The 21,060-nt window shown below is 36.7% G+C and overlaps 1 protein-coding gene across 2 annotated transcripts in view; it reads right to left on the bottom strand.

Moving 5' to 3' along the window:
• LOC140155941 (uncharacterized) overlaps positions 1–20,756 on the bottom strand; it is a 34,993-nt gene extending 14,237 nt beyond the window's left edge. Inside the window, exons 1-18 of one of the 2 annotated variants that reach the window (XM_072178972.1) lie at positions 20,366–20,756; positions 19,544–19,759; positions 18,709–18,911; positions 17,277–17,553; positions 16,403–16,468; positions 15,045–15,230; positions 13,370–13,441; positions 12,396–12,455; positions 11,976–12,157; positions 11,237–11,489; positions 10,523–10,723; positions 10,093–10,289; positions 9,373–9,652; positions 9,026–9,070; positions 7,396–7,611; positions 6,499–6,528; positions 993–1,172; positions 15–194 (exon numbers count right to left, since the gene is read on the bottom strand). In XM_072178972.1, the coding sequence (XP_072035073.1) occupies positions 15–194; positions 993–1,172; positions 6,499–6,528; positions 7,396–7,611; positions 9,026–9,070; positions 9,373–9,652; positions 10,093–10,289; positions 10,523–10,723; positions 11,237–11,489; positions 11,976–12,157; positions 12,396–12,455; positions 13,370–13,441; positions 15,045–15,230; positions 16,403–16,468; positions 17,277–17,553; positions 18,709–18,911; positions 19,544–19,759; positions 20,366–20,519 (2,998 nt within the window). In that variant the 5' untranslated portion in view covers positions 20,520–20,756. The remainder of the gene's footprint in view (positions 1–14; positions 195–992; positions 1,173–6,498; positions 6,529–7,395; positions 7,612–9,025; positions 9,071–9,372; positions 9,653–10,092; positions 10,290–10,522; positions 10,724–11,236; positions 11,490–11,975; positions 12,158–12,395; positions 12,456–13,369; positions 13,442–15,044; positions 15,231–16,402; positions 16,469–17,276; positions 17,554–18,708; positions 18,912–19,543; positions 19,760–20,365) is intronic. The other variant, XM_072178973.1, reaches the window with a different exon arrangement.
• Positions 20,757–21,060: the final 304 nt, after the last annotated feature.

Here is a 21,060-nt window from a genome sequence, read left to right as displayed (position 1 = left end):
GCTGAAAGTTATACCATTTGGGATACAGTGTGGAAGCTCTCCGATCCATGATCCATTGCTTCTGCAAATCAAAATATTATTTCCAACGAGATGTAGTTCATCCAAACAGAGTACCGTCGCATTCTCACCAAATGTGTACCACTCTTTATCTGGCACTACAGCACTGTCATTTGAAACAACAGGAGTTAGACAACCTGAAAATTGAATTAGTATGGTACTAATGATTATTTAATGATTCATTAAAATGATTTAATTTTAACCACTCATCTATTTTTTCTTTATGTCAGATTAAAAATGCTCGATGCAGGGCCATAAGGCTAATATGACAACAAAGGGTCACAACTTGCGGCTAGCCAACCTTAGTGTACGGAATTAAAGCCAAATTTCCGTCCCATTTTTAGTCATTTTAATGACACTTTTACTCTTTGCCGTCCACACTTTCATCCCTGAAAATGTCTGTGGGGAGTTCGCCCCGGCTCCCCCTGGCTACGGCACTACAAGGGGGAGAAGAACTCGTGCTTATTTATCTATAATTTACCTTAGTGTGGGATATTAAAGGCATGTGTTCGTCCCATTTTGGGTCATTTTAATGACACTTTACACTTTGCCGTCCCCCTGGCTACGGCACTACAAGGGAGAGACGAACTCGTGCTTATTTATCTACAATAGTTGACGTTTAGTACGATTATAGTTTTTTTCTTAAAATAATCGGATCGGAAGTTCAAAGGACCTCTCTTTTCCATAAAGAAGTCCTACAGTTGTATAGATGACATTGTCGATATTGTAGAAGAACTTTCGTAGTTTAATATTTAAAAAAAATAATGTTTAACTATATGATAAATTATATGTTATCTATAATTCAATAACATGAAATATGACGTAGGTGTAATCCACCAATTCCTTTTACAATACAATTTTGAGCCTGGAAACATTGCTCTTTTTTAATATAACAAAGGACCCTTGTTTCGAATAGGTCTGATTTGCTTACCTACCTTCATAACTACACAGAGGTATTTTCCCTAACCACGTCCCATTGCTTCCACAAATTATGCTGTGATTTCCAACTAATGACAGTCCATCAGTACAATTAATTTGCGCTCGTTCATCTAAGGAATACATTTCTTTATCGGGTATTATTGTACTTTCGTTGTATAAGGTAGGTTTCGAACATACTGTAAAAGAACGCAATATTGATTCTTCAAGTATTGTTATGTGAGCTTGTAATAGTATTGTGTCAGTATCAGGTATTATGTGATGGGGAGTCAATAGTATGAAAGCTTAAAAATATAAAAAATCGGAAACCATCATGGCAAACAAAACGAACAAACAACAACAAGAAAAAACAATAGTACAGAAACAAACACTTCTTTTTCACTTCTTCTTTGTGGTATCACATCCATGGAGCAAGTGCGGTGCAGAAAACACAAAAGGTGCAGGAAATATACGAAGGTGCTGTACAGTGACAGTGCGGCTAAAATCTCCAATGATGCTCAAGGGATGATGTTGGCCGCAGGCCTCCTCTGAATGCCTCACAGAAATGAGCGGTGACCAAGGAAGCTGGAAGAGCATTCCATGTCTTCCACATCCGGATGGTACTGGGGAAGGATGCTTGTGGGTACACCAAGATGGAGGCTCGAGAGTTCACGAGGGATACGTGATTACAGCAGCACAAGGTGGCATGGTGGCCATGGTTTGTCAACAAAAAGACCATAATAGCTCTGTACAACATCAGGAGCCATCAGGAGCTTAGACGTGTCTCTGCGTTGTTAGAGAGTTGGCCAGTTAAAGTCATAATGTACGATCTTTTTTCAGAATTTACCTTTATTTTTTTCAAAACCGATTTTTTTGGCATATTTGTAATACTTACACATGTTCTAACTTATGACCAAACTCAAATTCGACCTATTTGTAGTAAAACGGGACGATTTTCTGTTGGTCCGACATAAAGGCATAATTTTTTAGATTATGACTTTATGTCGGCCACGATCGCAAACCGTAGTCTCGTACAAAACTAGCTTGGTTACGCTCCCTCCACATGTGGCGGGTGCGTAACCAAACTGGACCGCGTAGGAGACTAACTCTGAGGCCGCACTCGCTGTCCTAATCCAAATAGTGCGAGATGTTTCGAGTGATAGAGGAGAAGTTTATGATGTTGTTTCTTTGCAAATTGCCAATGTTTTTCGCGTCCAAATGTATTGGGAACTTTCATAATGATTGCATATTATCATTTTAGAAGAAAAAAAGAAAAATCTAAAAATTTAAAAAGATCGTACATTAAGGCTTTAAGCTGACCGCGCATATTGGATACACTGCTCGTGCGGTGATAGTCCCTTTAATATTACGAAACGGGCTGCACGCCTCTGAACTGATTCAAGCTTATTGATGTCGGGTTTATGGTAAGGAGTCCATGTAGCTGAGGAGAATTCAAACAATGGCCTGACAAGTGTAGTATAGCATCTTGCTTTGATCTTTAGTGGGCAGCTTCTGATGTTTCGCTGGAGAAATGGTTGAGTGCTGTTGGCTTTCTTGAATATTTTATCTACATGGGGTGCTCCAAGACAGGTTGCTGGTAATGTTTACACCAAGGTATTTGGCACAGTCTGTTTTTCTGAGAGTTTCATTGTGACTGATAAACGGTTCCAAAAAAGTAAGGCCCCCCAGACATTTTAGTATAATCCAAAAACGGCTTGATCAATTCTCTTGTTTCAAAGTTTGAAAAACAAATAACCATCACAACCAGGATCAGCTCCCCGAGTTTCGTACGGGTTACAACGAGACAAACTAGCAGTAAGTTCCTTGTCCAGGGGAATTTCAAGCTAACGCAATTTTTCCACGAGAGCGTACTAGGCACCACCAGGGTTCGAACCCGCAACCTTTCGCACCATAGTCGAACGCCTTATCGATTGAGCTAACTTGACTGCTTGAAACTTAGACTGATTAGTTATGCATCAAGTGAGCGGATTTTGTTGCTGATTTTTATCATCTTCATTGCAGAATGCTGCCATTATGAAATTTTAGGCCAAAAAAGTTGCATTTTTCTACATAGGCTTTCTACATAGGCTTCAATTTGTGTTTGATATTTGTTTCCCTTTAAGGGCTGGGGTATGAACGTTTGGACAGTATTTATTTTGGGACATTAGAGCACATCAGACATATCGAATTGCATTCTGAATACGAAGAATGTCATTCTGATATCAAATAATTTTGAATTTTTGAATTTCGCAATTTAATACACATTTTATGGCAAATCATTAAAAATTGATATTTTTGATATTTAACAGTACTTGAAGTAAACTTTATAAATCTGATGATTTATACCTAAAGTGTATGTAGGTGGGTTGAAAAGCCGACGATCAATTGAAAATTTTGACCTTTCGTATGGAAGATATGGATTTTGTTTCCCAAAACACCAAAAAAAATTAGGTCTTTTGGGGAAAAAAATCCATAGCTTCAATATGAAAGGTCAAAATTTTCAATTGACCGTCGGCTTTTCCTCCCTGCAACATACACTTTAAGAATATATCATTAGATTTATATAATTTACTTCGAGGACTGTTATATATCAAAAATTCGAAAAATATCAAATTTTTATAATTTGTCATAAAATTTGTACTATATTGTGATTTTCAAAAAATGAAAATTATTTGATATCAGAAAGACATGCTTCGTATTCAGAATACAATTCGATAGGTCTGAGGTGCTCTCATGTGCCACAAAAAAATACTGTCGAAACGCAATAAACGCTCATTTTAGATCCCTTAAGTGAGTAATTTAGTCAAAAAAAAGCATAATTTAATTAAATTAAAATTAAAGCTTATCCTGATTTACAGCCTGTCTCAAAAAAAATTGTGCAAGTGAAAAGCGCCCTCTATGGCAATTAGAGAATACCGTTGTGACATAATGCCTACATCAACGTCACGGGCGCAGTCTTAGCTCTCAAATGCCGTTTGTTCTGTTCAATTTGCTTGTTCCAATTTCGAGATATGTTTAATTAACAACGAAAGGGTAAAACCACAATTGTGCCACTTTCACTAGGGAAGAGAGCTGTACATGTAAATCAATGATAGCTGATGTTGATGCATCTATTGCACTCCTCCTTTCGGGGCGCATGCATTAAACGCATCAACATCAGCACGCGTGCATTATTTTGTCTAATATCTCTCACAACAAGTAATACGCGTTCATTAACCTATAACATGTATAAGTGCGCAATATTTGTTTGTCTTTTAACATGTCTTAAGTGACTAAAGAACAGCATTTACCATGATAAAATCATGATAAAATCATTGACATGCACATGTATTTAATTTTTACAGCAGAATGTGAAATATTTATTTATCTTTTAATCTCTTTTAAGTGGAAAAAGAGACTCATCATTCCTGCATCATGATAAAACAGTAAAAACAGTCAAAAATATTTTGCATAGTGTTATTGATGCATTCTTTTGATTTCACGAAGGGACTCTTGATAAACTTGATGCTATCACTGTTACATGTAAAGCCCTCTTCCCTAGTAAAAGTGGCACAATTGTGATTTTACCCTTTCGTCTTTAACTAAGCATATCTCGAGATTAAAACAAGCAAACTGAACAGAACAAACGGCATTTCAGAGCTAAGACTACGCCCTTGACGTTGATGTAAGCATTATGTCACAACGGTATTTTCTAATTGCCAGAGAGGGCGCTTTTCACTTGCACAATTTTTTTTTAGACAGGCTGTATGTGTCACACATTCAAAAACAGTTGTTATGGTTCAGTGAAGTGAATAAATTAAAATGAATGCTGCAGCTTATTAATGTCTTTCAATAATGAATAGGCCTTCCTTCATGTGAGATGGCTTCCAAGCATCGTTCTTCTCTGCTGTTGGTCAAGCTGGTTCACCGCATGCTGCAGGATTTGCTGCAAAGTCCTTTAAGGTGGTGTTGTCCCTCACTTGTCCGCTTGTAACACGTTGAGTCTTGATAACGGCCACCCATATAAATGTTTTTGAACCATTCAAGGAATGACCAATGAAACAAGTGTATAAGGATCCAGAATAAAATATCTAACCAGGAATCTGTTGCTCCATTGGTTAAATTAATCAATGAACACAAGATTTATCATTGAAGGTACAGTTGTTCCATCCTAATCAATTTAATTAGAATGAAAAACTTAGCCAAAGCCAATTTAGAATATTGCAACTTTTGTTGATGAATAAAATGTCATAAATGGCTATATGATTACTCACTGAACCATAAAACATGTTTTAAATGTGTAAAAAGTAATTCATGAACATTCAGTTATTTTAATAAAAAACAAAAAAATATAGAAACATTCCTTTTTGATTAATTTTCTTCACGTGAAAGAGGTCTGAAATCAAAAGTCATGCATAAAAAGCCTATGTAGAGAAGTGCAACTTTTTTTTTGGCCGAAAAATTTATAAATGGCTGTATTTCTTAGTGAAGTTGATAAAAGATAACAACAAAACTCCGTTCACTTGATGCATAACTAATCAGCCTATGTCCCAAACTTTAAAACAAGAGAATTGATCTAGCCGTTTTTGAATTATACCAAATATTCTTAGAGGGGGGCTTTTTTTTTTTAGGGAAATGAGATGCAGTTTTTCTTGTTGGAGATGGTGATGATTTCACATTTACTTTGGTTGAAATCCGTTGGCCAGTCCTGCCCCCACTGCTGTAAGTTGTCCAAGTCTGCTTGCAAGACTGCAGCATCAGAAGTATCATGAATGGTGCAATATATAAGGCAATCATCTGCAAACATTCTGGTAGTAGATGAAGCCATCGAAGGGAGGTCATTTATAAAGACCAAAAACAGCAGAGGGCCCAGGACTGAGCCCTGTAGTACGCCAGAGGTAACACTTGAAGTGGTTGAAGATTGACCCTCAACTAGGACACGCTGGGTGCAGCCAGTGAGAAAGTCTCTGATCTAGTGTAATACTTGGCCACGGATACAGTAGAAATGCAGTTTCAGAAGTAGGCGTTGGTGAGGAACTCAATCAAAAGCCTTCGAAAAGTCGAGTAGTACTACGTCAATCTGCTGTTTGGAGTTCAATCCCTTTGCAAGGTCGTTCAGAGTAAGTATGAGCTGAGTCTCACAGGAGCGGTGCTTGAGAAAACCATGTTGTTAATCTGACAAGATCTTGTGTGTATTTAGCTGGGCCATGATTCTACTATGGATGATGTGCTCCTGAATTTTGCAGCATATTGATGTCAGTGAGATCCCTCCTTCCAAACACCTGGTATGCAACCTTGATTCAAGGTTGTTTGGAAAAAGAAGTGTCAGTCAGCCGGGATACGTCCAACCGGAAGTAAGGATCTACAACCATCATTCTGATGATGGCTACCGACCATTATAGGCGAAACCGTCAATAGTGAGTTCAATTTTGGTTTTGTTCCAATGAAATCTTTTATAATGTTTATCAACAAACCTGATGAATTTATTTAGTGATATAAATACTATTGTCCATAAAATGATTTTAAAAAAATGTAGAAGATTCTTACCTTGAGCTGGTTTGTCGGTTGTTGGAGCAGCTGGAATATTAAAATATGGAAATTCAAAATAAGTACCATATACCTACACTTTGCAACCAGTGGGGGCAAGGGGAGAGGGTAAACAATTGGAAATGTAGACAATCCCATGTGGAAAACGGCTTGATAATGAAAACTAAGTGATTTTTTAAATTCCAACGATCAGTTTAATTTTAACATGTTTGAAATTGGGAATGAAATGTTTGATAAATGTCAGTGGATGCGGCGAATCAGCCGTAAACTCGGCAAATTGTATTCTGAGTTAAAGTGTAAAATGTATGTGAAGGTCGTATTCATAGGTGTATCAATTCGTTGCGACAAGTATCTTATCAAACGCTGTTTAAATCAGTCAATAATACTACTGCTGAAGAGGATAAAGCTTCTACCTATTTCTATAGAATAGTTCTTGTCTTTGTTTGCTTTGGCTAAATCCTGTTCAAGTGGTAGATAACAAAACATATTTCTGAAAGCGTATTTCTGAACCTCGTTGACTTGGGGATGATTTGAAATGACCGCCAATTATGACTGTTGGATATTTATTACCAGAAATGTAGAAAAGAGACACATGTAGAACCGATAAAAATACAATTTTGTCGAAGGAACAGAGTTCAACAAATCATAACCCCGCTTTTGGATATCGTTTGAAGTCAAATGATATACCATTTTAAAGCTTATGGTATATATTTTCTAAACACGAAATAAAACAAAATTGACCGGGCCGACTTTACGGCTGATTCGCCGCGTCCAGTCACAATTGATTTAAAAGCGTATCTAAACCTCTCGGCCATTATTTTTCAGGTTTTCAAGTTGAAAACATTTACTTGATAACAAAATTAAAATATTGATGTAAACACATTTTGAATCATTCACCTTTATACCAACACCTAACACGACTTATCCCTCCCATTGCTCCTATCAATGAACCATTCTCAGCACAACGCAGTAAATAAGACTGCACTATATCATCTCCTACTCGAAGTTCATGATCACGTCCACATCGTAGCTCCACTTCTTTGAAGTACGGATATATCCTCTTATGCGGTGTTAATATAAAGATGTGTGATTTCCAATACGGTGAAAAGCACCCTATATAGTAAAAGAACGTACACATTGTTTGGTTTGTTTTAGCTGATTAAATCAGGGACTATACCACCCTACGCCATACATAAATAAGTCTAGTCCCATTTCTCTCAAATGAAATTTTCTGAAAAGGAAACTAGTTTGGCAGAGGAGCGCCACGAACCCATGCCACACCTTGCCACTATGGCTATCAAACTAATGTCACTACCAATGCGCTAGACCTGTAACCCACCTGATTCGTAAGTAGCGATCTTGAAATCTGAAGCTATATACACAACTCCAACATACCGGGTATAGAATTAACACTATTATGACAAGCAAAGACACAAAACGTACCATATTTTGAGATTTTACCTGCATTAAAACCATTATGTATTAAAATGCTAGTTATAGTGTTGATAATGTTTGTTTCTGCATATAGAAAGTACGACAATATGGACTTCTATACATACACAATCACCGTGCACTGGCTTGCAAAGTACCAATGGTTTGTGAAGACGCTCTAGATTTTTACAATTTAATTGAATTTATTCAAAAATTCCACATAGAACTACCAAGTTAATTTCAGAAAATAATAATATTTTGTATCATCGCTTGCGGCACTATTATATAATCAATATTCAATTATGCAAAACGAATTTTCATTACAACAATACATATCCACAAAATTATCATATTTTGTCTCCAAAATCTTACGTAAATGATTCTCAGCTGTGCACCAAAATTGTGTTCAAAAATCGTTTAAAAAAATCACAATTATAACTTCAGAATTGTTAAATTATTTTGTGATTTTGTTTTGTTTTGTGAAGTGCAACGTGCAGAGTAAATCAAAGAAATCAAACATCGCACCCTCGGCGTAACTCGCATCTAATCAAAGGTTCTGTATATTTGCTCGGTATACATACATTTGGACATCTGGACATCCACAAGAATTAACATCTATCATGCCCACTTACTTCTACTTTTAGTAGCACTAACAACATGAGCTGTCTTTTAAAAAAGATAGCGCCACGGATGAAGATCGTTGCTTTGCATTCATAAGTGCATGGAATGCTGGCTGCTGCAGTTCTACGATACTCGTCTGCTTTGCAAGACACGTTTGACTCGCTGCACATTAATACCCCTGGATCGTTACTGGCGAGCGAGTTGCATCACTAGGAGCTGCGACGCGCTCCCAATAGTACCTCTTTCCCTCATCAATAGGGTTTTTGACTCCTTCGCAAAATGCTTAATAATAGTCACCAATAAGTGAACGAGAATATATTAATGAAGGATATAGCAGCTGATTCCATATTGGTGTTCCTTGGTTAAAATTTTGGGTGTCATGATGTTGTATCTTCTCTCACTCTGATTGTAATGTTCATTAATACAAATTCACTTATATGAAGATAATTATGTTCCAACGTTATTTTACATTTACCTCTTTTGGTCATGGTAGTTGGCGCCATTGTTGTGTATGACGTCTCTGAAATACAATAGGCTATACATCAATTTTTGGTTGTTTATTAAACTGGTGTTTATGCCTTCTCAAAAAGTAAGTAAAAGGATGAGAGCTCAATGGCAGTCTAATTTATAATCATCATCATCATCATCATCATCATCATCATCATCATCATCATCATCATCATCATCATCATCATCCATCATCATCATCATCATTATCATCATCATTTTCATCTTCATAGTTATCATCGTCATCGTTCATCATTATCATCAGTTTTATCATTTTCTTCATCTTCATCGTTACCATCACCGTCAATACAATACCTATACATGTAGTGAATGATTCACGGCCAACCAGTCGTGATGGATTCGGAGTGGAGTCATTGGCACCTTCTACACCATTCACATTGAATGGGATAGCTCTGGACCCAGGCTCCTGTGGTTTTGGGTCTTCCCCCATATTGAATGACGCACATAGGTATCTTAACTCTTCGCAAGATGCTTTAAAGGTATCCAGAGCGAATTTGACGTCGTGAATGGCAAACATGTTGCCATCAAACTTATGTCGTGTGAGGTTTTTTGACGCCTGCTTCTCACTTAATACCTATTGTATACAATAAAGCACAATAGTATTATTAACACGAATAGCAATTAAATAAAGAACAGTCTGGAAGCAAGGAAATTAGCCCAATAGAAAACCTTTAAAACAGTTTACAGAACAATAGGTGGACAAGAAAACACAAGACAGAGACAGATGAATGATATTTTGTGTTGTGAATCTAGAGAAAAATATATGGCTTGGAGGTTACATAAAAGCTTCATGAATATCTCAATGTCACTTTAATAAGCATGATAAGCCTGGTCTTACTGACCCATGTTGTTCTGTTTGGTACCAATACTATAGCTATGAATGTGAATGCTATAGTATTGTGCATGCATGAAGAATGTGGAATTCCTAGCTATATAGTAATTAACATGCGTTAAAATGAGTTTCGGTACATTAAGGGAACCATGTATTTATCATTAAGATAAGCATAACCTTACCTGATCGGTAAAACCTATTCTTCTTCCGGTACAATTCTCAACACTAGCTGCCCATATAGAGAGTTTCCAAAGTCCTGTTCCTTGTACACTTAAAACTTCATCGTAGAGCCCAACTTGAAGAGTAACATTAATATTGTTTACAGATCCTTCTTCGACCGAATTTACACCAAGTATGTCGACTTTATAGACATTAACATCTATGAACATGAATACAAAACAGTGGCATTATACAGTAGTGCTAATAATAGATCCTTTGCAAATACCCAATCGGAACGGTAGTAACATTAACGGCAACCATGTTGGAATATCTGCTGTAAGTGTTTCAGAATATATGCATTTTGGGTCATTTACAGCAAACATACGACATACGACATACAGTGTTCTATTAATGTTCTTAATCGGTAATTAAAGCTTGTAAACATTCACTTACTGTTGGGACATATTCCGCAGCATTCGTCTTCAAATTTTACTGGCATTTCGCAAAATGTGGTTGGACAGGGCCAGGGGCTTACATCACAGGAAATAGTTGATTCATTCTTACAAAGACATACTGTGCACTCGTTGAAATCAACCACATCCCCGGGAAGCACCAAATCTCCACCATGGATTACACAACCACGCACATCAGGATCTGTAAACACATTGGAAAATATCCTGCATTACCGTTGTCTTTAAAAAAATAATGATAAGTCATTTTAAATGTTTTAAGGTTATTAATTATTTTAAACTGTTGTGATTTGGTAGTTCACAGCATCTTACGAATGGTGGTGAGCTTTGGCAAAAACTGCATTGCTCAATTCATAGCGAGCGTTTAGATGAATCAAAATATCACAGATATACTTAAATAGGTGCTGCGGTTCTTGAGTTACGTTGTAGAGAGGGCTGAAACAACAACACTTTTGTAAAACGTAAATAACTCATTAACAACAATAAATTAAGCAAGTTTGCAAAGTATACGATTTGTAGAATGAACTTTTGCAAAACATCAAGGTGCTAATTTTCAATAATATATTGATTTAGATAATGAAAATCGATTTTTAGGTTGCTTCGACCAACAATACCTCGTCTACCCGCAGCCCGTGGTTTCATAAATTACATACATCCTAAACTAATGCAAAACGAACATTGACCTGAGTAGACTCACCTTCACATACTGAAATCGGTTGACATCCAATAAGATCCGATTGCAATGCATTTGTATCATTTACAAAGTTGGTAACATTTGATGCAGATAAGTAATGCGATGCTAATGAAGCACAGAGATACTTGATGTCATCACAGGTAGTATTCGAAGCATCCAATGTAAGATTAAAACCAGGAATCACCAAATCAGTCGTTGACAAATCAAGTGGTTTGCTGAGATTCGGCATAGTCATGTCTTCCTCAGGCCTTAATATCTGTGAAATGCAATGTGTTACATTTGCTTAATGAAGGGAAAGGAAACATTACCATTACTCAATCTCATTCTCCATTACTGCGTTTGCATCCAAATTGCAGGGCATTTCAATTGTGTCATTGCATCTAAATGGTGGAGATGTCTACAAATAGAAGCGTATACGTGATCGACAACCCAGGTTATTTTTTCCACTTGTTATGAAAGAACGATACTTTCCTTTGTATGCCTATATCTCAAAATCAATATTTCCGAGTTCCGACTGATTTTGCTTGATCGCATCACAGTTGGTTAAAATACTCTGCGTAATCTGATGAAGACCCTACCGGGTCGCAACGTAACTGAAAATCGTTGGCAAGTCCAGAATTGTTCAATGACTGCACTTTTAGTTCAAAATTTGCTCACTTTAAAGTCCGAATAATAGAAGAATGAAATGAAATATGGAATTATATATGTGTAACTGCAATAATGAGAAGAAAAAATTCCTCACCTGTTCTGAATAGCCTATTCTGTTTCCGAGGCCGGTGGGGTTATTGCTAGCCCAAGTTTTAACTCTCAGCGGTCCACTTTCGTGGTTTGCACGTGCACGCACTGGAACTTGTAAATCGACCCGTATGTAGTTAACAGTCTTTCCTTTTACCGCGTGCAACCTATGTATCTTTACCGAAGTAGCTGTAGTGAAATAAATCAAGAAAGAACCATTCTGCTAATGATAATTTTGTTTTCGACAAAAAAGTTATGACGGAGCTTCCTAGAACACATTGACGGACCAGTGGCTTTATCACCGGTAATGGGATTTTGTACAATTTTCGATTGAAGGGGCTCGCGCCCCTAGTATGACTACATTATCCTTTAGAACATAGAATGAACAATGAACACAAATACGATTAGTTCTTGCACTATTTTTTACCTTCAGCAGCTGCCGTATCACTTGAATTTCTTGTAGGGTACGTAGTTTCATTACGTGTTGCTGAAACACGAAAACAAATTTATGTTTCACAGCTTCTCAACTATACTCTGTTTAACGTTTAGGCGAGGCAATCAACAATATATCAAATGAATAAAAAATCATCAAAATTCAGATTTTGTCATCTTAAAGTCCCATTCAGTGATCCCAGCGAAAGTGTAAAAAAGTTACAATTGTTTATTGCTTAAAAGTGAAGGATAAGTCATTTCAGAAATACATAGTGACAATTTTTTATCGTAGAAACAACAATCTGTCGGTCTTTACGATGATATAACGCGAACATTTGGTAAAATTGTAAATGATAATAAGTACCGGTACGTTAATTTTAAAGCTTAAATTTTAGAATATAAATTGTGGTGTACCACAAGGATAAAATCAGAAGCTGGAGGGGGAAACACCCCTCAAGCCCCCAGTGCACATACACTGCCTGCTGTGGCATAAAAGGCAAAAGTAACCAACAAGCCAACGTGTAGTGTCTTTCCAGTAAAATAGTCCCTCCCTGTGAAAGCTACACGTGAGAATAAGATATATGCGGCTAGATTAGCTAGAAGTATTCAAAATGTAATTCTTCACAGTGGCGTAGATGGGGTTGGAAAGAATTTCTTGAAGTATACTGATTCCATCACCTTGTGGCGAGAGAATCAGTATATGGTACAAATGCGCGCGAAGCTAAACTGGTGAAATATGGTGCAAAAGTGGCTTAGGAATAAATTCGCAAAAATGAACACTTTTTAAGCTAAAGTTGCCAATATAAGGTTAGTTTGGTCAGAAACCCACATACAGGTGTCAACATTGGGGATTTATTGTATGGATCATCCCCCTATCAAAATACTGGGGGATTAATCCCCCCATCCACATCTCCCGGGATCTACGCCTATGATTCTTCAACTAAATCTATCTTGACATTTTTCTGTTACCTTCAGTAGGCAGTGTTGAATGCGCATTGGTTATGTTGGTTGAAGATGGCAATGTAGGCGTTTCCTGTGTGACTGTTGACGTGGTTCATGAAAAAGCAAAACACAATATTATTTTTTAACTGAGAATTCAGGGCCTGATGACACCATCAAAAGAGAAAAAGTTTTGGCTATGTTTTGGTTTACGTATAAGATTGACAGTGGCGGAGGCAGTAAGTATCGCAGCCAATATCTAAGTGCGAGTCATTTTTGTCCCATTTGTAGTCATTTTAAGGACACTTGCACTTTACTCTTTGCCGTCCTTATTTTATCCCTGAAAATTTTCTGCGGGCAGTTTGCGGTTTGCCCCTAGTCCGACGAATAGGACCTGGTTTTTTTCTCAGTTACCAACTATCACTGCTCAGGCTCTGATTGCTCAAGAAAGATTGACCGCGAAAGTCCAGTGACCGCGCCGCCGAGGACCTGGTTTTTTTCTCAGTTACCAACTATCACTGCTCAGGCTCTGATTGCTCAAGAAAGATTGACCGCGAAAGTCCACGCCGCCGACGTGTAGGACCTTTTTCGCCGCCCGAAAAAAAAGTTTCGGGCGGCGCGGTCACTGGACTTTCGCGATCAATCTTTCTTGAGCAATCAGAGCCTGAGCAGTGATAGTTGGTAACTGAGAAAAAAACAGGTCCTCGGCGGCTCGGTCACTGGACTTTCGCGGTCAATCTTTCTTGAGCAATCAGAGCCTGAGCAGTGATAGTTGGTAACTGCGCGGTCACTGGACTTTCGCGATTCGTCTTTCTTGCGCCATAGATATGAGATAGTGGTCATAGTCTGAGGTGAATATTGTCTGGTAAATAAGAAAAAAAGGTCCTACACGTCGGACTATTTGCCCCCGTAGTCTACAGGAAAATCTCAAATATGTGCTTGTATCAAATTGTTGGAGCATTTTTGAATAAAAGTTGATCACCTAGGTATCTAAGGTACTAACTTGGACCTGCTGAATCAAAAACAAGCGGTGAGCAGCAGGTCCAAATTAGTAAAGATACCTAGGTGATCAACTTTTACTAACAAATGCTTTACGAAACCTGAATTATTGAGATTTTTTCTAGTCTACTGGCTCCCCCCGAGTACGCCCCTGGGTGTTGGAAGCATTAAAATATAGAGGGAGACGAGCATATTTTGTTCCGAATTTAGTAGGACATTTGCAATGTTTGTAGGACGTTGCAATTTTAGTAGGACATAATTTGCAATTTTACCCTATTTTCGCCCCAAACATGCTGTTCTTCGGGCTAAAAAGGAAAATGTTCAGGGCAATTTTTTGTTTGCTAACCAGGGCTCGGGCCCATCTGGCCCTAAGGTAAATCCGGCTTTGCTTGAGATGTCCACTCACTGAAATCCTGATATCTAAAGCAAAACTTGCATTACAAGCGATTATATTAGCTTTTATTTCAACGGGTGCGTCGTCTTCTTAAATTTCTTGCCAATGAAATCAACTAAATCTGATGAAAAGGCAAAACAAGTTCCGCGAAGTTAAAAGAACGTTTCTATAAATTGCATTATATTTCTGTTACGTCAAAACCATTTTTTTCTGTGAACGCAGTTTATTTTTTGACACAGCCGGTTAAGAAATTCAAGTAGTAAAATACATCAGTTTATATTCGAATTTTATGCATGGGAGAGTTTCACTAACCAATTTTGGGAACACATTTTGGCATTTTCCCAAACCAATCACCGGTATCAATACAAACAATGTAGTTATATCCAACAAGTTGAAATCCATCCAGACAATGTATTGATACTCGTTGGCCATAGTTATAATAATAATCATTGGGATCCACGTATCCATTGGCTGGCACTTTGGGAGGATAACAGGCACCTGTAAACAGATCAATAACGAATACTGACGAATATAATACGTCGTGGTTTTTGAAAAATATTAGTGTAGTATACAGTAAGCCAAAAATGAAGGTACCAGTTGTGTTCACCCCTGGCCTGCATATCCTAAATAAAGAAAAATGTGTCAAAATTAAAACAAACAGCTAATACATGTATTCTTTAGCTCTGATTTAAGACCTTATTAGTTGTGCTGGTTCCAATTATGACATATCTGTCTTTGTTTAGGATATACAAAGGGCGAACATAACTGATACCTTAATTTTTTGGCTTACTGTAGTGTCCTGATGTAAGAAAAGATTACGGGCTCACGAAAACCTCGAACGTCCAAATTCAGATGGATTGATAAGAACAAGCGACTTATTGGAGAACCCATTGCAGTCAAGTTATAGAGGTGTTATACCGTGTTTGTTAGGATTTTTTAAAGAAATACCTGCATGTGCAACAATGACTGTTTCAAAATAACCCGCCAAAGTCATACAGGTAACTCCGAGGTCGTGCATTGAGGTCGTGGTTTGAATGAGGAATACTATGCGGGAACCAGCGCCTTTTGTGAGAAGTCACACGTGAGTAAAGTGGATAACCTCTATTAGCTGTCAGACATGACGGAGGTATGCACCGACCGACCGAATGTCTGTCTTGCCATTAAGCAGTGACTGCTGTGTATTATAAGGTTTTGGTTCTCTATAAATCATATCATGGAAAATGTAAATACATAGATTAAGTCTTTAAATATCCAGAACTGTGTTGGATTTCAAATATCCAGAGCGTAGGTGGATTTCACTAACATTAAATAATACGATGTAAGATAAGTCCTTAAACCAAACCATTGCATCTCTCAAGTATAAATTCGATGGAAGAGTTGGTCAACCAGCGTCTTCAGCGGATGTTATTGCTCTGAAGATTCTTGTTGCTAGTGATGTAGTACTAGGACACCTCCGATCACTACAGTACCAGTACTAGCAACAACAATCTTCAGAACAATAACATCCGCTGAAGACGCCGGTTGACCCGTTGAAAGCGTTCCCGTGAGTGTACCAAATTTGAGTAGCGTAGAAGTATAATGTTGCTTTCTATTTGCTGATGTTACATGTTTTTTATATTTGAAACGAACTAATTTAAGCATTAGCAGGCTAGAGAGTCAAAATAAATTACCTTCTATTTTGATTAAAGTGGTTGGCCTCATGGTCGTGCTCCAAATACCTTCGTAATCGTCACTGGCTGAAATGAATAAAAAATACACTAGCAAGATAATTTAATTGATAATTTATGTTTGTTTACATGTTAAGTTATTTCATAAGAGATGGGATACCCCGCTTATACAATGGAGTTGATTCCAAAATAATTCAATCTGATTATCAATATCTTGGGAATTCCCACATGACTCAATTTCATCACAATATCCTGGGTTTTTTTAAAGTTTTTGTTTTTTTTGAAGTCTGGTTTCTGAAACAACACATCAATGTCAATGTGATTTTATGTATTAATGTTGACATGCAAGATCATTGTAAATTATAATTTTACTTTTCAAGAAAGATTCAGATTTTGTTAACTTATACAAAACAGTGTGTTTTGCTGTGCATTTGGGTAAAAGGTGTTTTTGGCCTTTAGACATTTACGACTATAACAGTATTGACACAAATTCAACCCAAATAAGCTATTGTAAGATAGAATGTTCAATACTCAACCGTACAATAACTGCGCCGTTTTGATGTGGATAACATAGAATTAACAATAATTAAACTTCAATCGGATTCTTATATTTTCAAATATGAAAGGAGTGAATTCAACAATAACTTCAAAATTGGAAAAGGTCTCTTTTGACATATTTGGACAAATGACGCACAAAAATAAAATATGCCGTATGGTGATTAAGCTGACCGTGTAAATAGACCATCACATCACACAAAATTAATACATATAACATGCAAGATATTTTAAATAATGTCACTGCTAACAGGGAATGATGTAATCCGATGGTCAGAATAATCCGAATTTTAATTTCAACAAAATGATCAAAATAAAATACCTTCACAAAGTGGATACGGGAGGCATTTGATAAGATTCGAAGGAACCTCTGTTCCATTATTGACCGATTCTACACCAACAACTATAAACGGTATTTTAGATCTATATTGCTGAGCGTCATCTCCTTTGGAAAATTCCACGCAAATGTAAGATACGTTATAACATTCCTCATTACTGATGGCATCCAGGGCATATCGAACATCCGTTATGGTATCATTGAAAGCGCCAAAATATAATGGCCTGTCTAGTCGAGCAGATTCCTGTTCTTCAGTTAGCACCTGGAATAGTTACAAAATTAGACATAAAATCAGCGCATCCTATTATTTACATATTTCAAACTCTACCTGGTAAAATATACAGTGCGCAAACAAAGACAACATAATTGGAACCAGCAGCCAACTGACCTTTTCGGTAAATCCCATAAGCCTTTGCGAGTACACCTGAGAACTCGTCATTTGACGTCACGCCGATCTGCGCTGATGCGCACATCGTTTATCGAACATCGTTACTGCGCATAGCACGTCGGCGTGACGTCAAATGACGAGTTCTCAGGTGTACTCGCAAAGGCTTACGGTACGGGATTTACCGAAAAATAGCTTCATCTTTTGGCTCGAATTTAAGATCTCATTCGTTGAAATCGTTCAAGAAAATAATAAAGACACGACGATCCAAAACCCCAAGGAAGATGCAAATTCAAAGGTTGCAGTTTGGCCCATTACATTCCATATTGATTTGTACACAAAGCGTTCTCGAACAAGAGAACTAGCGCCGTGCTTAAAAGTTCCATTGATTAGCACGTGACAACTAGTGTCGCTCTTTCATTGATTTATAGAACACAAAAGTGGAACTTTTGATTTCTTTTCTTCTTTAGGTTTTAGATCACCGTTTCTTTAATTCTCAACAAAAATGAGGTTTTGGATATTATGGGCGATGTCAAAATAATAACATAATATGCGTTGTAAACATGGTAAACATAGCAGAAGTTTAAAGAAATGTATCTTGAAAACTACTGGTGGTTTTCTGGTGCCTTAATAACTGGTGCCTTAATTCCTTTGCGTACTGTAAAATACTGTCATATGTTTTTTTTTTTTTTTTTTTGTATTGCGCATGATCCTCACTTTTAGGCTTAATGATCTGTAATTTGCCGATTTATTGTTAATTTTTGTATTTTGTCTGTTAGCAGTGAACTTTTAGCCTTATTTTGATCACCTTATTCTGAAACCGGAACAGTTGCTTACACGCTAATTGATTTTGTCACAGAAAACCACCAGGAATTTTCAAGATACATTTCTTTACACTTCTGCTATGTTTACCATGTTTACAATGCATATGTTGTTATTTTGACATTACTCAGTACATAATCAGTACTCTTGCAATCTTGTTGCGTATGGTAATTCTAATCAATCTGATTCTTTTGTAGTCTGCAAAATTACCTGACGGTCTTCTGCGACTCTAATCCCTGATCCATCTTCATTAGCACTTGCCCACATGCCCACACGCCATAATCTATCACCCTTAACATTTTGCCCATCCTGATTGATACCGACCAACAAGTCCAATTCTAGGTGATATGTCAAATATTCCCAGCCTCGAACAATACGCAGGTTTTCGGGAAATAGTGCATAAACCGGAACATCTGTGGGATTTATTAATTTGAAATAAATTGAAATGATATATATTAAATAGACCTCATCGGCCTATGTTAGACTGTAAAAGCAGTACAATATAGCGGTGGTGTAGCTCGTATATGCAGAGTTCAAGACCATCGTACATGCAATTGCATTGTTTTATGGGAGCTGCATTTTTCTGTGTTATGACGTTGTTAATTAACCGAGATTGAACAGTGTAATTTGAATGTTCAGTTAATTGATTCCAATATTATATTTGTTTCAAATAAAGATCATGATAAATTAGATGTGCATATCCTAATCTTGCTGTGCACTTATGGCCGTACTTAACACTATTTTTGTTGAGTGCAAAACTATCGGAAGTGCCACTTAATATGATGGTTTTGACTTTTGCATGGAATAGCAACAATAAAATGCACTTGATTACGGTATCTTGCTTTATTAATTAAGAACTAATCATACAAATGTATTTTCAAAATTCATCAACTTCCAAAATTCGGCAAACAAAACATTTTGACAAATATTGAGGGCATCCTCCTCAGCAAATGTTACAATATGGCTTTAAGGTACACGTTATTTTCACCCCTCTGTATCCTAAACAAAGACAGGAAATATATTTGTCCGTATGGATAATACTTACAGTAAGGGCACACTTCACAGCATTGGTCCTCAAGTAGAACAGGATTGGGGCAAAAACATGGTGGACAACTTTGAATGTCACATTGTATGACGGATGTCTGTATAGCTGAGATCTCGCAACGACAACTAGTACACGGATCGAGTTTTAAGATGTCTCCAGGTTGTAAAATACGCCTGTCATAAGTACAGTAGGAGTCGCCCCAATAACTCGAACCACCTTTAAGGGAACGAATAGTATCATTAGATTATAAAGTTTACTTCGAGGAATGTTAAATATCAAAAAAAATATATATACATCAATTATTTATAATTTGCCCTTAAATTTTTATCATATCGCAAATTAAAAAATATTTGATATCAGAAGGACATTCCTCGTATTCAGAATGCAATTTGATATGTCTGATGTGCTCTCATGCCCCACATGAAATACGGTGCAAACGTTAATGTATGTTAAATAATAATAATAATAATAATAATAATAATAATAATAATAATAATAATAATAATAATAATAATAATAATAATAATAATAATAATAATAATAATAATAATAATAATAGGAAATATGTAACAAATAATATTGTCTAATGCAAAAGTTTTTGAAATTGTATAAAAATTAATATTAAGTATCTCTTCAATACATGAAACATGTTTGAAATAGTAGATTCAATATGTAGAATCATTAACTAGAACATTCAATTTTAGAAATTATATTTTGATCTGCATAAATGAAATGGTATCAATTTCTACCTCTCTGGGCGGAAAATATACACACCTGTGAACAAAATGGAAAAGGAGTTTTGTTTAACAAATGGTTACATACCTTGGCTGTTCACGCTTATGAGCTCATTCTGTAGCAGTATAACTGTAATTAGTATCATATATATTTCAAATCCGGCTAAGAGAGATACACGCAGCGAATACAAATCTCGATATAACCATACATAAACGTTATCCATTATTCTACCCGTCTCCATGTTGCAACTCTTTATTCTTGCCAACTCCAAATGATTTTTGACAAGTCGAGTGATAAAAAAAGGTTATTTGCAGCCAAACGTAGGACAATTCTTACCATTGCGGTATAGTTTCGGATAGATCAGAATAACGCAGACTGATAATTTTGATAATCATAGTACAATATTCTCTCGTACGAATGTCCATTTTGTTCGTAACGTATGAAATTTCCCCTCAAGCAAACGAGATCAATTGAAATGCAATACACTCGCCTCTTCATTTGTTTACACGTTTGACTTTTTTTTTATTCCCATAGTGCTTCCAAATTGTATTGAAACAACACAGTTTGTTTTTAATGATCAGATACTTTCCCATTTAAATCACAACATCATTTTTGAACTGTGGCATATGATTGAGGTTATTGATTAAACCAATGTGTCTTTAATATACCTCAACTAAATCCAACCGCCAAATTGATGACTATTACACGTGACAAATCTCATCACAGAGATTGGTGTAGTATCGGATTACCGCTCAAGTTTGAGTTATGCAAAAATGACACAT

This window comes from Amphiura filiformis, chromosome 6 (genome assembly GCF_039555335.1).
Source record: "Amphiura filiformis chromosome 6, Afil_fr2py, whole genome shotgun sequence".
NCBI lineage: Eukaryota > Metazoa > Echinodermata > Ophiuroidea > Amphilepidida > Amphiuridae > Amphiura > Amphiura filiformis.
The sequence above is the reverse complement of the archived record's forward strand: the minus strand, read 5'-3'. Positions and strand labels throughout refer to the sequence as shown.